Source organism: Sander vitreus, chromosome 1 (assembly GCF_031162955.1).
Source record: "Sander vitreus isolate 19-12246 chromosome 1, sanVit1, whole genome shotgun sequence".
In the NCBI taxonomy this organism is placed as follows: domain Eukaryota; kingdom Metazoa; phylum Chordata; class Actinopteri; order Perciformes; family Percidae; genus Sander; species Sander vitreus.
In genome coordinates this window covers 5,684,480-5,699,733 of record NC_135855.1, presented here as the reverse complement: position 1 = coordinate 5,699,733, position 15,254 = coordinate 5,684,480, and the positions used below count along the sequence as shown (strand labels likewise).

Genomic DNA, 15,254 nt, shown 5'->3' with positions numbered 1-15,254 from the left:
GTGGAAAGTACATATTGTGTTGTTAACTGTCTTTGCACCGTCCCACCTCTGTGTATAGAACCTGTGTGAGCCACTGTCCACTGGGACACTACGAGGACACAGCGTCCCGTCGCTGTAGACGCTGCTACAAAGGCTGTGAGAGATGTGTAGCCCGGTCAGCCAGTGATTGTCTCTCCTGTCGAAGAGGCCTGTTTCTCAACACACTCAACTCCAGCTGCATTGATACCTGTCCCCCAGGTTACTTTGCTGATGAGAGTAAGTCAACACATCCACAGTGGAATCTGAACTCAGTTGGCCTTTTATTAAATATCTGATATGTACCAGGCATGTAGATCAGGGGTTTGCAACATTTTTGATTCATTGGTCGTTCTTATATATTGTCAGTGTTGTTAAGAATCGAATGGGTGTGTTGGGGGTGTGTGTGGTTATTGAGTTATAAAATTAGGCTTTATGTAGTTTAAATGTTTGTAACACACACACTAGGACTTTTTTATCTCCCCTAATCTCTACAACTGTCCCTTAAACTCATGTTTTTGTTCCTTATCCATATTAGCAAGCTAGTTAGCAACAGTAATAAGTTGGTGAGGACGGACTGATGACTTACATTCAATGCAATTTTATTTTATTGTATTTATAGTGTCAAATCATAACAGAAGTTATCTCAGAACACTTTACAGATAGAGTAGGTCTAGACCACACTATAATTTACACAGACCCAACAATTACGCCCAAGAGCACACATTTGGTGCGACAGCAGCGAGGAAAACCTTCTTTTTTAACAGGCAGAAACCTCACACGGAACTTGACTCTTGGTGGGGAGCCATATAGAAATATGACATTTAACATTTTATGATAATAATTATAGCAGTGGGTATAATAGAATTGACATGATGGACAGTGGCAGTTATAGTAAAGATAAAGATAATAGAACTATGACAGCATCAGTGCAGGGCGTAGCAGGGCATAGAGCAGGACCACGGCAGCAGCTGCAACCACGATCCAGGTGCCACCACAATCCAAAGGAAATCTGCAAGCAAGAACGCACAAGTCAAATGACTTACTTTTATTTAAAATATGATGGAAAGTAATAAGAGAAGATTCAACACAGACAAACCCCACCAAGTCCAAGGTAACTCCAACACAAATGGCCTTAAACGGTCTGTCAGGAATATTATTCCGTTTCCTGGTGGCCTGGTAGTAAAGGGTCTGAGGCCCGCTGCTGGTTCGCTGATTCAGAGGTTGGACATGTTGTAGTTATTTTCACCCCTATACTGATGGTTGTGCATGCTGTCTATGCCAGATCAGAGACAGTGTCTGAAGTGCCATAACACGTGTATGAGATGCCTGGGGTATGCAGACAGATGCACTGCCTGCAGCGAAGGCTACAGGTATGGAAACACACTCTTACACTGCCATTTAAATATTTACACTTTGGTTCAAAACAAAATGTTGTAATGTAGTTGATTTTTGTTTATAGTCTGGCAGGGATGACTTGTGTTCCTGAATGCACCAATGGGACCTTTTTCCATTTGGAAGAGATGACCTGCAGCCCATGCCAATCCTCTTGTAGGACGTGTACAGGTCAGTACACAAATGATAATTCAAAAACCTGATGTAAACAAGACATGTTGCCTAGCAGACAAGGTTTAAGAGATGTAGGTACAGGTGTGAATATATTTTGGTAACACTTTATAATCAGCACACAAATCCTAGAGTTAGAGGTGCAATATGTAATACTGACAGCTAGTGTTTAAAATAGTTACTGCAGTACAAATTCAAAATACTGGAGAGAGTCATCTCCCCCACCCCCTCATCCCCAGACTCGAAGTTCACGTTGGTTGCCAGGCTGATACCGGCGCATCCACAACAATGTTGCTAGACGCTTGTCTCACATAGCCAGACATTACTCCACAGCACAGCGGAGTAGCTAATGTTAGATGCTGGCTATATTGACAGTCATAAAAGCTTGTGCTCATGTGGAGCTCTGTACGCAACTGACAGACACACTTTTTCGGCTTAGAATTACCGTAGGAACTGCTGAAAATCCCACAACCTCGCCATCCTCTCCACACGCCAGACAGACACACTTCCTCGGCTTAGAATTACGATAGGAACCGCTAAAAATACCACTACCTTGGCATCCTTTTCCACCCGACTGAACACACTTTATTGGCTTAGAATTACGGCAACAATCGCTAAACACACTGCAAACTCACGGTCCTCTCTTTCCGATTTACAGCCTCTCTCTCTTGGCTTAAAATAACTCACCGTTGTCGGCTACAGCCGCTGAACAGGCTACACGTTGTAAACAGCCGTGGCTGCTTGCCTGGTCCTCCGTTATCGTTAGCAGTTAGCAGGGTTAGCATGGCGGCGTTAGCCAGGACCAGTCGGGATCACTTCACTGGCTGTGTCTGTTTTTGCGAGTTACCAACTCGGGTACTCTAGCTATATAAGTCAATGTGAGTAGCTACACAAATGTTGAAATGATATAAAATGCCCGTCCCTAGTAGCTGTGATAAATTAGCCTGAAGCTAATGCTTACCTGTTCAGGACGAAATTAGCCAACTCTGCGTCCTTTTGGGCTCTAAGCTGTCTCCATTTTCAAATACATCTCCAATATTTACCCAGACGGGTTTGTTACGTCTCTGGTCACGTAACTATTAGAAAGAATTTCTAGAATTTTTTTTTGTCTGGTAAAATCAATCTCCGTTGATCCCGTTTGTTTGCTGCTTTTATGGCTGTACTAACCTTACAGCTGTAGCGCGCTGGGTTTACGTTTTTACAGGTATATCTGGCAACCCGGCCTGGCTGACAAACTGGGCAGTTGATAACAACAAACAGGCCAAAACACAAACAGAAATTCCGTAAGGAGAAAATACTGGCATTAGCATTGTTGTTAGAAAAGATAGTATTTCATTACAAAGCATGTGAATTAACACTCCTTAAGTGTGAATTAATCACATAAAGTCATAGTGACTTGATCATTTGTTATGGTAAGCAACAGGAATTAAGCAAAAAAAAACAATAAGTTTAATATGTGTGTATTTCCCAGGACCGGGTAAGGAGGAGTGTATCCAGTGTGCTGAGGGCTACCTGCAGCAGGAGTGGAGGTGTGTGGAAGCCTGTACTCCTGGCTACTACTCTGGAGAGGCAGCAGGAGTCCCTCATCAGATGTGTCACAGGTGGGTGATTCATCACTGGTTCATCCCTGGATCATTTTAACATGTTTGTCTTACAATAGTCTCACATTGCCAGCTCTACCGCCACAGCGCTGTGGAGTAAAGTCTGGCTACACCACTGATACATTCTGGGATAGGAGGAAAAAACATTCTGGGTTGTTTGCATTTCTTTAAACCAATCACAATCGTCTTGGGCGGGACTAAGCTCTGGATGTAGTGATGGGGGCTTTGCAAAATAGTCTCAGGAAGGAACTTGTTTTGGTGGAACATATGCACCCTGCAAAAGAAAACTTCACATAACATATTAAATCAAGTTAACTGTTCACATAATACAGTAACGTGAGCTATTTAAATTAGCTGGATACATGATTAAACCTCATTTGCTCTTTCCAGTGTATCGCCGTGTGTACTTCGTCCACAGCATCCCAACAATGAGTCCCAAAACATTACAGTTAGAGAGGAGATGCAGTTAATATTGTAGTGAGCTGCGTGGAAGAAGTCAGCTACTGCTACAGCTACTGCTCTAATAGCCTGACAAGCCAGACCCACATCAAGATGTTGGGTCTGGGAACTCACCATTGGCAGGGTTGAATCCGAGGGGCGGGATAAACGGTTGTCTTTCAAATTCCCTCTGCACGCAATAGAATAGCGCTACAACCAACCAGAGCAACGCTAGTTGATAGATTAAACTTTTGCCGTATCCAGTCGGCAAAACTCCGAACACATCTTCCTTTTTTAAGAATGACTTCAGTGCTTAACTCCAAGTCTTCCAGAGTCGCGGCCAAAGCCAATTCGAAAGACCACTGTTCGCCAGCAGCAGCAGCAGCCATCTTCTTTGTTTTCAAGTAGCAGGGAATTCACGGTAGGTTATTCATGTTGTACACACACTCGATACACAGAGGTCATCAGCCTACCCCAGTGTCTCAGTCATGGTTACCCAACAAATGCAAATAAACATTTGACACTAAATCAAGATTAAAACCCAGATAACATAAATGCACAACGAAACAGAACATCATGTACACACTTAGGACTAGGACAGGAACCTTTAATAACATAGTCCCATGATCCTTTGCACTGCAGTGCAGAACAGAGAACAGTCAACACAACAGCATCCTGCCGGACGTTACAAAGTGGCACTCATAAGTTTATGAACCCATGCTAAAGTTGACCAAAAAATTGGAAATTGTTCTTAATGCCTTAATTAAAAAAATGAGGAAAAATCCAACCTTTAAGGACACCAATTTTCTTTGTGAATGAATAATGTATCGTAAATAAATAAATGTTCTTCCTTAAAATACAGGGGGCATAAGTAAGTACACCCCTATGTTAAATTCCCATAGAGGCAGGCAGACTTTTATTTTTAAAGGCCAGTTATTTCATGGTGCCACTGTACATACTTTGTAAATCTTTACAATCATTCCCCAAAAGAACCAAGCAGGCCTGCCTTGTTGCACTAGTCTTACACTGTACCCAGCGAAAAAACAGTTTCAAGTCAGTCAGGGTGTGATGCTTCTCATCTGTTTAACTTAAAAGCCTGTACAATCTAAACCTTGGATTGTTTTTCTATTGCAGTTCAATTAGAATTATACACCTGGCGTGTTCTGATGCAAAGGCAGAGGTATAGTTTCAGCTTCAGTCGCATTTTTTATTTCAAAATAATGATAACTTTACTGCTTTACCCCCAAGCAACTCTCTTTATATAAAGGAAGGAAGGAAATTAACTAAACAGGTGTTTGTTTAGGATAGGATGATTTCAGCTCTGTTCTACTTTTTTTTTTCATATCTGGCTTTGTCTCTCAAGGTGTGAGGAAAACTGCCTGAGCTGCAGTGGAGCCGGAACAACTTGCACCAAATGCAAAGAGGGTTTTAGCCTGGTCAGCAGGACTTGTATTGTGAATGCATCCTGTAATAATGGTGAGTTTAAAATTATAACCCACATTGGCTTTATTCCCCTAGGGTGATGTTCTACTGGCAATACCTATATATATATATATATATATATATATATATATATACAATATTTTCCCATGTTTTTGTGTCTAAGTGACTAATGAGAACAACAATTTTTGAAATTGGTCCAGTATTAAGCAAGACAAAACAAGCTACCATGTAACGGTCATGGGCAATCGCGCACCTTCAATTTCTGTCCACTAAAAGTGCTGTTTTTGCCACTGACAGGCTCAGATTATTATTCTAAGTGTCTGAACGCATTATGGAAAGGATCCCTACAGAGATAGACCTCAGATTAAGATCCTTTATGTTTAACATGAAACATCCCTGGAATCGCTATCGCCAAACTCAACAGACCCCGTTAAATCAACAGTCATTTTACATCATAAAACACGCTTTATACAAAGTCAACAGAAACAGAATAAAACTAATAAAAGCTGTCTTGGTTCGTATATCCCCTGTTTCAACAATCACCTCTTTGGGTTGGTTGAAATAAATCCCTAAATCTAACATTTACACTATTATTGGAAATATGCTGGCTCTATACACGCTAAAAGTACTGTTTATTTACATGGAGTCTGGTGAGTTTGGTGATGGCGATTTCGGAGCTGTTTCTGGTAAAACAAAAAGAGTTTAACTCTTAAACAGAAAGGTCGACCTCTGTAGGGATCATTTCCATAATAATAACGACACTTAGAATAATAATTTGAGCCTGTCGGCGGCAAAAACAGCACTTTTAGTAGATACAAATGTAAGATGCTTAAATAAATGTTTTTACCATCAGTCACTTAGATACAAAACATGAAAAAAATAGGGTCCAGGTTGAAGGTTTTAAGTGGTCAGTTCAATTGTGGCATTTACCAGTTTTCTCATTCTAGTTGTTGAGTAGTTGTTGTCATTGATCACTTAGAAGTTTATGTCCAACCGTTCCCTCTTTATTTCTGTCACTGTTCAGCTCTGCTCTGATGACACGTCAATGGCAGGTCCTCTAATATGACTACTTACACTGCTAAAGGGGTTCTGTTTTCGTCTGCTGATATCTGACAGCAGGACTCAATTACAATTTCCTCAACTATCAAGAAACAAATAACCACACATATATTAGAGTTGTACCGATACCAGTATCAGAAATGCCTCCGATACCGCCTAAAATGCTGGTATGGGTATCTTCAAGTACACGAAACTATGCAACGATCCGATACCAAGTCATTTGAAGCCCTGAAAAAATTTCTACCTCAAAGTAATTCATTCATATTCATTTTTCGTTATGACTGACTGTCAAACTAGATAATCAAAGAAAGTTTTATTGCATTCCTTCTCTGTCTGTATTTGTTCATGTTTCACAAAGAGTTTAACCTGAGCCAGGCCATACAACAATGATAGCAATCATATTACATCTGTACAGGGTTATACAGCTGTAAAAACATAATGTATATATACACACTGTATACTGTATATTTATTTATTTTTCTTTCGCACTGGTATCGGATCGGTACTCTGTATCGGACAATGTGCAAGGTATCGGAATCAGTATCGTGAAGGAAATAATTGTAATCGGAACATCTCTTAATATATATAAGCAAATTATTGATTTGACTCGGCTCTTGGAACAGGCAGCAGACAGTGAGGTTTTTATTTCTTGAAGGTGATTCTATGCTTGTGCTCCGATATCTGTCTGCCAGCTGACGAGGTGTTCTGTGAGATGGTCAAGTCCAACCGTCTCTGTGAGAAGAAGCTTTACCGTCAGTTCTGCTGCCGGACCTGTCTGATGAACGGATGAGGAGCCAAACACCACCCACACCTCCTTCTCTCTCACTCTCAATCTGTCTGAAGAAGACACAACAAGTGGAGTGTTTTTGTCAAACCTACTGTACGTCTGTTACAAACATCCATAAAGAACTAAAGTTACTCTTCATTTGTTCAAATGGTGGATGTCTCACTTTGGAATGATCTTCTGTTGTATTTTTGCAGGTTCCTGAAGGCAGGTGTGATTTCCATAAAACATTTTGTAAACGGCAGTATGTGGAATGTGTAGAAATATTCTGTAATGAACATGAATGGTATTAAACATGTACAAAACTGCATTATAATGCATGTGCGTTTTACAATATGAAGTTTAACTGTTTTTAATCAAAGATAGTAAAGTATGGAGCACTTGTTTTAGTTCTGGTTTATCAAATTAGTTTGACTTTCTATGCCATTTCATGATCTCAGTTTAAAGTTCTGAGCTATTGTCTATTTCCATTCTGTTTCAATGAGTTTTTATTTTAAGCTGAACATTAATAATAAAGCACACTTAGCTTTTAAAATCCAGAAGTGCTGCCTCTGTCTTCTCTTACAGTGACTGCTATGACCACAGCTTTATTAAAAGACGATGCTACAGTTTATTGTCACTTCTCCCCATGCTAGCTTGGATATTTTTAGCACTACGGAGCGTTTGAACATCTCTGAGCTCATTTTTTTCAGAGCTGCTCTCATCAGCGTCATTTTAATTTTCAGCAGCAGCAGACAGCTGTTTTCTCTGAAGAAAAGCTCTGATAAACTCACAGTGTAACCAGAAATGTTGTGATGTGTGGGCCATGCACATAACTGGGTGGCACGGCCGGGCCTGGAAGAGACAACGAGCCCCCTGTCTTATTAAATGATAAGTAAAAAATAACCCTATTAAGATAACTGGTTTAATTGTATGCAAATGCTGTAAGGCTAAAAAAAGAGGGTGTTTTTTTTTTTTATTCCATCTGTGCCTCACTCCGACCATTCAAAACACATTGGTTCCTATGCAGCTTTGATTTGGGTTTAGTGCGAAAAACGCCTCAGGTGATAAAGATTCAGGGCTTTGCTGAAAACATTCAGAGCGTGGGAAAACTCAGCCCTGGTGCTGCCAACGCTATGATGTATGCTGCAGGGATGTCACCTGACTGTATAAATTGTTATATGACTATTAACTACAAAAGAAAAAAAACCTAAGCAGAAATTGAATCTCACAGAAATGTATTGAAATCACACAGAGAACAATAATGTGTAAGACTGGGCTTTAATACATTGTTCCCCCAAGTCTTTAGCCTGGAAATCCAGACCCAAATCCGAAAGATTAAGGGTCTGGCAATGAGTTATGAAACTGGCCCAACACGAGAGGCGGCACCAAGCATGCATTTGAAAATCTCACTGCACGCAATTGAGTCACTCGGGCATTCAGTAATGATGTTCATTAACTATGCCCTGCTAGCCGAGCTGCACCAATCACATCGGTGTATCTGATATAGGCGGGCCAGACGTCAAAGTCATTAGTAAACATTGCAAGATGGCTACAGATGAACACCAGTTGTTTGAAACAGCTTTGGCCGCTACAATGAACGAGTTAGACTTGGCTTTTTATCTAAAAGAGGAACAGAAGACAGCGTTGAATCGTTCCTTTGCAAGAAGGACGTTTTTGCTGTTTTGCTGACAGGATACGGCAAGAGTTTAATCTACCAGTTAGCTCCGCTGGTAGTTAAGCGTATGGGTACGCTCTGGTTACGTCACCCCGTGTATTGTTGTGATTGGTCGTAGTGTTATCCAATTGCATGCAGTGAGATTTTCAAATGCATGCTTGGTGCCGCCCTTCGAGTTTGGCCATTTTCATTAACTGGTGTTCATCTGTAGCCATCTTGCAATGTTTACTAATGACTTTGACGTCTGGCCCGCCTATATCAGATACACCGATGTGATTGGTGCAGCTCGGCTAGCAGGGCATAGTTAATGAACATCATTACTGAATGCCCGAGTGACTCAATTGCGTGCAGTGAGATTTTCAAATGCATGCTTGGTGCCGCCTCTCGTGTTGGGCCAGTTTCATAACTCATTGCCAGACCCTTAATCTTTCGGATTTGGGTCTGGATTTCCAGGCTAGTCCACAGCCACACATTACTGCCTTTTTCCACTTCCTTTCCCGTCAAAGTCTGTGGTTTACTGTAACTTCCTCTTGACATTTAACTGAGAGGTAACACAATAAAATTCCTTACAAAAGCTATTGATACTGTGTCTTCATCCTACCAATGCAAAAAGTTGATTTTTAAATCCACTGACAAACAACCTTTTTTTGTTGTTTAGGTATGCAGACTTTGCACATTTCTGTTTTCCAGCCATCTGATCACCCTGGGGGACACTGGGGATCAATTAGTGCCTTTATGCAACTGACAAAACATTTCATAGAACAGTCACACAAGTACGTATGTTAAATCCAGCTATTTGGACTGAAATGCCTAAGAGTCCAAATTTTGTCATTATTGAAAACGACAGAAAAAGTGTCAGGGTGAAAAGCTGCTGAAACACCACTGGCCTCATGTTAACAACATTAATAGTGATCAATATTAGTAGTGCAATGAATCAAATATAAAAATTAATCAATTCTTGAGGATGAGGATGGAGAGTGAAAGCACAAAACAGCATATTCCAGCCTTCGAAATCCCATATATGGTCAGAAATGTTTGAGGATAAACACACAACAGCTGTAGCTGGTGAGTGAACTGGGGTTTACATTCTTGAGATGAAGCAACTAGAATGTGTTCTTTTTTACATCCTCTTGGCTCATCTAAGACCCAGAAGTGTAATTCTGTGAGATCAGGTTGTGTTGTTCCTGGTAATGATGAAGATAGGCTTACTCTTCTTATGAAACTGGGTTGTTCTGTCTTATATCAGACCATCCTGTCGGGTTAGAGTCTATTGCTCAGCTGAAGGCAGGCAAGTGAGGACACCAGTTCATTTCGTAAAAAACACATTGGTCTGGAAAAGTCCATTATATACGTAAACACGACAACTGATTCCATTAACGTTATATAAAAGGTGTACTTTAACTTAAAAGTATCATTGTGCGTCCAATTTATTCTGCTTTCTCCTCGTCTGTATATCACTGAGAAGTCAAACCAGAATCTGGAATGGCTAAAATGTGCTGTGCAGACATGTTATAGACTTTTCAAGTTTGCCTGCAGAGTAGCCTGATGTCGTCATACTCAGATTCTAGTCAGAATATGAGTCTGATGCTGCTCCACTGGGCTGTGATTGTCAGGTTTAGCTCAGCTCCTGCTTTTATTTCATGTTTTGTTTTGTTTATTTGCACTTCCTGTTTTATTTTGAAATAATGATCTACTCTAATTTCAGGTCTCTTGCCTTCCTTACTTTGTCTGTTTTCCCACCTGTATGATTACCGTCCCCGCCCCTAATGTGTTTCACCTGTTTGTTTTCAGCTTCCCCTAGTCCCATGCTTAAATACTCACCATTCCCACTTACCTGTGCCAGATTGTAGTTGTATGTAAGTCACTCTCTCCAGCGTTATTCCTAATGTTTGTTTTCCCAGTGTTTATCCGACTATTGCTTTGTTTTTTTGACTACGATTTTTGCCTGCCACTTTCTGTACCTTCGCCTGCATTATTCTCTGAACAATAAAATACTTACCTGTGATTCCCTGTCTGAGTCGTGCATTTGAGTCCGCCATTGTACCGTGATAGTGATTATTGGGCGTGTTTCAACCAAAACAGGAAAGAAACGGAGCATGCGACGTGTAATCTTTTGCTGAATCCCGTAGGAAGGACGGCAAAAACATCTTTCCAATCGACAAATGCCTTGATCGCGGTTCTCTGTTCCTCTTTTAAAATGAATGCTCTGTCGATATCTTCTAAAACAGACGCGATGGCGGAATCTACACATCTCAATTCTCCAGCGGCAGCCATCTTTGTTGTAAACAAATTCAACCCAAGCGCTCTTTGGTGACGTGGTTGATTATGTTACTGTTGATCATCTGTCTACCATCGTATAAAGCCCGCCCCGACAATTTGAACAGCTCTGGTTCGAGCATAGTTGCTCCACAACGGATCAAGTCAAGACCGAACTTCCTTCCTCAAATGTTGTGGGTGGGGCTAAGTTCAGCTGGCATCCAGGCTACCTGCAGAGGGCAGTGGTGTTTCATGAAAGGTTTGTCCCATAGAACAGATCTAAATGTTCTCAGCTGTTGTGGAAGAAGTACTCAGATCCTTTACTTAAGTAAAAGTACTAATACCACACTGTAAAAATACTCCGTTACAAGTAAAAGTCCTGCATTGAAAATGATACTTAAGTGAAAGTATGTAAGTGTATATTGGAAATATTTACCAACCCTGCCTTAATGTTTTTAAGGCAGGGTTGGTAACTATTTCCAATATGCACTTTTTTATATGGTGTTTGAAATGGTCTCTACACCCCGACAGCAATTAATAAATGTTGGGCTCTGAAAAACGAGCGAAAAAGATGTGTGGTCCGCTTGGAAAGAACCAATGAAATTCCTCCTTGTCCTGTTGTCCGTATTCTACCCCTCCCATATATGAGCCTGAGCTCAATGCGTGGCGTCGCTGTATTGCTAACAGTAGTCATGTTTGTTTTTAACATTCCCCACCTTGCCTTTAAGCCTGTCATTTAATTGCGACAGAATGTTTGATTTAATTGCTCAAACATTCATTACTAGGTCTGAGCTGTATAAAAAAATATTACATACAATTACAATATCTGCTCCACATTTGTAAATAGACTGGTTTTCAGTTTTAGCAAGAAACTGAGAAAGTCCTACAGTAAATACAGACAGAACTGTTACTGATTATATTCACTAGCAAGGACCAGCACGCCACCAACAAGATCCTTTTAAACAATGTGTCAATGAGAAATGATTGGTGTGCGAGGCTTGGACTCGCTTGTAGTTCTCCTGCTGGCTGTTTGTGTTGTGGGGAAGCTTGAGCAGGGAATCTGCAATAGTACCCAGGCATGACAGACCCCCTTAGGACCCCACGGAGAGGAGGGAGAAGAGGAAGAAGAAACAGAAAGAGGGAGGGGCGCAGAATGGGAGAGGGAATGACGAGGAGAGTGTTAGGTGGGTGTTTATCCATCGCTTTTTCCCACTTTTTTGTCACTTTTTTAAGGCTTTTTTTTAAATTCATGGTCAATAAACCTAGTTCAAATGACATTATACCTATTTTCTGAGTAAAACAAAGCCAAAATTATGAATTATTTTGCATAAGTTAAGATCAGAGGATGTTGAGTGAATCACAGACTGGTGTCTGTCAAAGTTTAGTCAGGAGACTTTTAAAACCATTGAAACTTTTCAAATGCTATAAAATTGAATAAAACACCCAAAATTCAGTGAAAAAAAGGGCCAACCCTCAACCCTGTTCCTGATACTTTAATTAATCAAGGGACTATCACTTTCAAAGTGTGCCCCATAGGTGTTGCTAAGAAGGTCATGATGTCAAGTTATGTTGAAGATTTGTGTAAATGACTTGGCTTTCTGATTATTTGTAATAGTTTTAAGTGCTGTAGTTGTTTAATAGTTGCAATTGTTTTTGTGTGTGTGTGTGTGTGTGTGTGTGTGTGTGTGTGTGTGTGTGTGTGTGTGTGTGTGTGTGTGAGAGAGATAGAGGGAGAAAAAGAAAGTGAGAAAAACAGCTAAGAATCAGTGATGAAATGTAACTAATTACTTCTACTCCAGTACTGTACTTAAGTACAAATGTTGAGATACTTGTACTTTACTTGAGTCTTTTCTTTTCATGCCATTCTACTCCTACTCCGCTACATTTCAGAGAGAAATATTGTACTTTTTACTCCACCATATTCATCTGTTACAGCTTTAGTTACTAGTTACTTTACACATTAAGATTGTTGCACACAAAACACATGTAGTTTATAAAATCTGATTGTTTTATTATAAATGAAACAATATAACGGCCTACAAGTCCAGCTGAAATGATTAGACCATTAAACACACAACTGTTTGGATCCTTTACACTTTCTAAAATGGGGGGATTTTGCATGCATTGAGTACTTTTACTTTTAATACTGTAAGTACATTTCCCTGATGATACTTTCATACTTTTACGAAAGGAACAGGACTTTTACTTGTAACAGAGTATTTTTTACAGTGTGGTATTAGTACTTTTACTTAAGTAAAGGATCTGAATACTTCTTCCATCACAGCTGAGATCGTTTAGATCTTGTTCTATGGGACAAACCTTTCATGAATCACCACTGCCCTCTGCAGGCAAACCTGAAAAGTCTATAACATGTCTGCACAGCACATTTCAGCCATTCCAGATTCTGGTTTGACTTCTCGGTGATATACAGACGGGTGACAAATCAAAGGAGAAATCAGAATGAATTAGACGCCCAATGAACCAAGATGCTTCCATGCAGGCCTTGAGGGTTCACTGAATGGTTGTCTAACGCTCTCTACCGCCATCAAGAAAATAAAATCAGGGAACATCTTTTAGGACAGGGGTGTCAAACTCAATTTCACTAAGGGCCACACTGGAAAATGATAATCACATCAAGGGCCAGACATGTTAAGCTTACTGACATGCTTTTATTTAGTCAACTTAACATATTTTTTAAATGTATTATTGTCTGTCTCGTATAGTATAGTATAAGTGCAACATCACCATAAGACACGGTCTCAAAACACTGTACAACAGGGAATTCAGAAAAAAATATAATATATATATAATAAAAATACAAAAAAATACATTTACAATCATTGCGGGTATATATGTACATAAACGTGAAATAAAAAGTGGTACAAGGGTAAAAACAAAAGATAGAGGAAGTCATTATGATGGTCCACGATGTTTGGAAAACAGAATTGTTTTGAGTGGTAATAGAGCTGGCTTCTCTGACATATAACGGAAGGTTATTCCAGAGGTATGGTGCTCGATAAGAAAAGGCACGGTGGCCTGTCGATATCTCTTTGACCCAAGGAATTTCTAAAAGGTTGGTACCCAGGGAGCGGAGTGGTCGTGCGGGGGTAGGCTATAGGGATTCATCAGTTCGGCTAGGTATGAGGGTGCAAGGCCATTCAGCGATTTGTAGGTTAAAAGGAGGATTTTAAAATCTGCTCTCGCCTGTATGGGTAGCCAGTGGAGTGAGGTTAAGGCAGGAGTTATGTGGTCATATCTCCTGGTCCTTGTCAATACCCTGGCTGCTGCATTTTGGACGAGCTGCAGGCTTAGTGAACATGCAGGGAGGTCGGAAAACAGGGCATTGCAGTAGTCTAGCCTAGAAGACACAAAGACAAAAGTCTTCTCACTTACAGTTTGGTCAACATGAAGCCCTAAAAAAGTCAGCAAAAAAAGTTCCTTAGCCATCAGAGAATTTAGCAAATCAAGCAAAACTATGATTACATTTTTAAAAGTATGCTACCACTCAGCTGACTCACAGCAACCTGTTTCACAGCCTGAAACAGTCTGCAAATCTGCCATGATTGCGGGCCGGATAAATATTTGCAAGGGGCCGGATTTGGCCCGCGGGCCTTGAGTTTGACACGTGTTTAGAAGAATGCCGTTTTCATCTAGTTCCTTAAAGCCCCTGACACACCAACCCGACAGCCGACCGTCGGCAGAAAAGGCAGTCGGACTGATCAGTCGGCTCCCCGAGGTCCAAAAAGTGCCTCGGAACACACCGAAGCGACGCCGTCTTGAGCGTACGTTCTGCGCGTGCGCGAGACGTAATACAAAAAATGAAAACCGGAAACGACGAACGCGTCACGTGGGTCTGGCTTCTCCAGCCGATAGTAATGGCGGCTTGTTTGAAATACGATCTCTTATTTTACGAAAATAGTTCACCGAAACGTGTTTCTGAAAACATTTTAAGCGAGAAATAGGCCGCGCAGTTGCTGAATCTGTCTTCATTTCAGATCGACAAAGGTCAGTTTAAAAGATTTTCGTCAGATTTTGAGAGGCGTTCGTCACTCATCCCGCTCGTTATTTCCGAGTTAGCACTCCACCAATCAGATTGGTCACTGAGTCCCGACTGCCCGCCCTCCGACCCAGCGAGTCAGGTCATCCAAAATGAAGGCCGACGGCCCCTCTGAGGGACGACGGCACGGAACACACCGAACAGACAGCTGATACAGTTACTGCTCGTAGAGGTGTCTGATTTACTCCACTTCTCAGATGCATGTCTTATTAAAATGTTCCTGTACAAGAGGCACGAGACACTGGTGTGTTGTTGTTTTTTGTAATAACAGGCCATCCTGTTTTTAAATCAGCTCAGGTTCCGAATCGTGGACGATGCCTCGAAGCAGAATCACATTTTGTAGATAGAGAATGAGCCATGGGAAGCGTGCTGGTACAT

General features: G+C 40.9%; 1 protein-coding gene across 1 annotated transcript in view; it reads left to right on the top strand.

The window, feature by feature from the left end:
• The window catches only part of pcsk6 (proprotein convertase subtilisin/kexin type 6), a 36,484-nt gene extending 29,328 nt beyond the window's left edge, over positions 1-7,156 (top strand). Inside the window, exons 16-21 of the mRNA XM_078253389.1 lie at positions 59-255; positions 1,301-1,388; positions 1,478-1,581; positions 3,053-3,182; positions 4,984-5,096; positions 6,815-7,156. Of these exons, the coding sequence (XP_078109515.1) occupies positions 59-255; positions 1,301-1,388; positions 1,478-1,581; positions 3,053-3,182; positions 4,984-5,096; positions 6,815-6,912 (730 nt within the window). The 3' untranslated portion in view covers positions 6,913-7,156. The remainder of the gene's footprint in view (positions 1-58; positions 256-1,300; positions 1,389-1,477; positions 1,582-3,052; positions 3,183-4,983; positions 5,097-6,814) is intronic.
• The last annotated feature ends 8,098 nt before the right edge of the window (positions 7,157-15,254 follow it).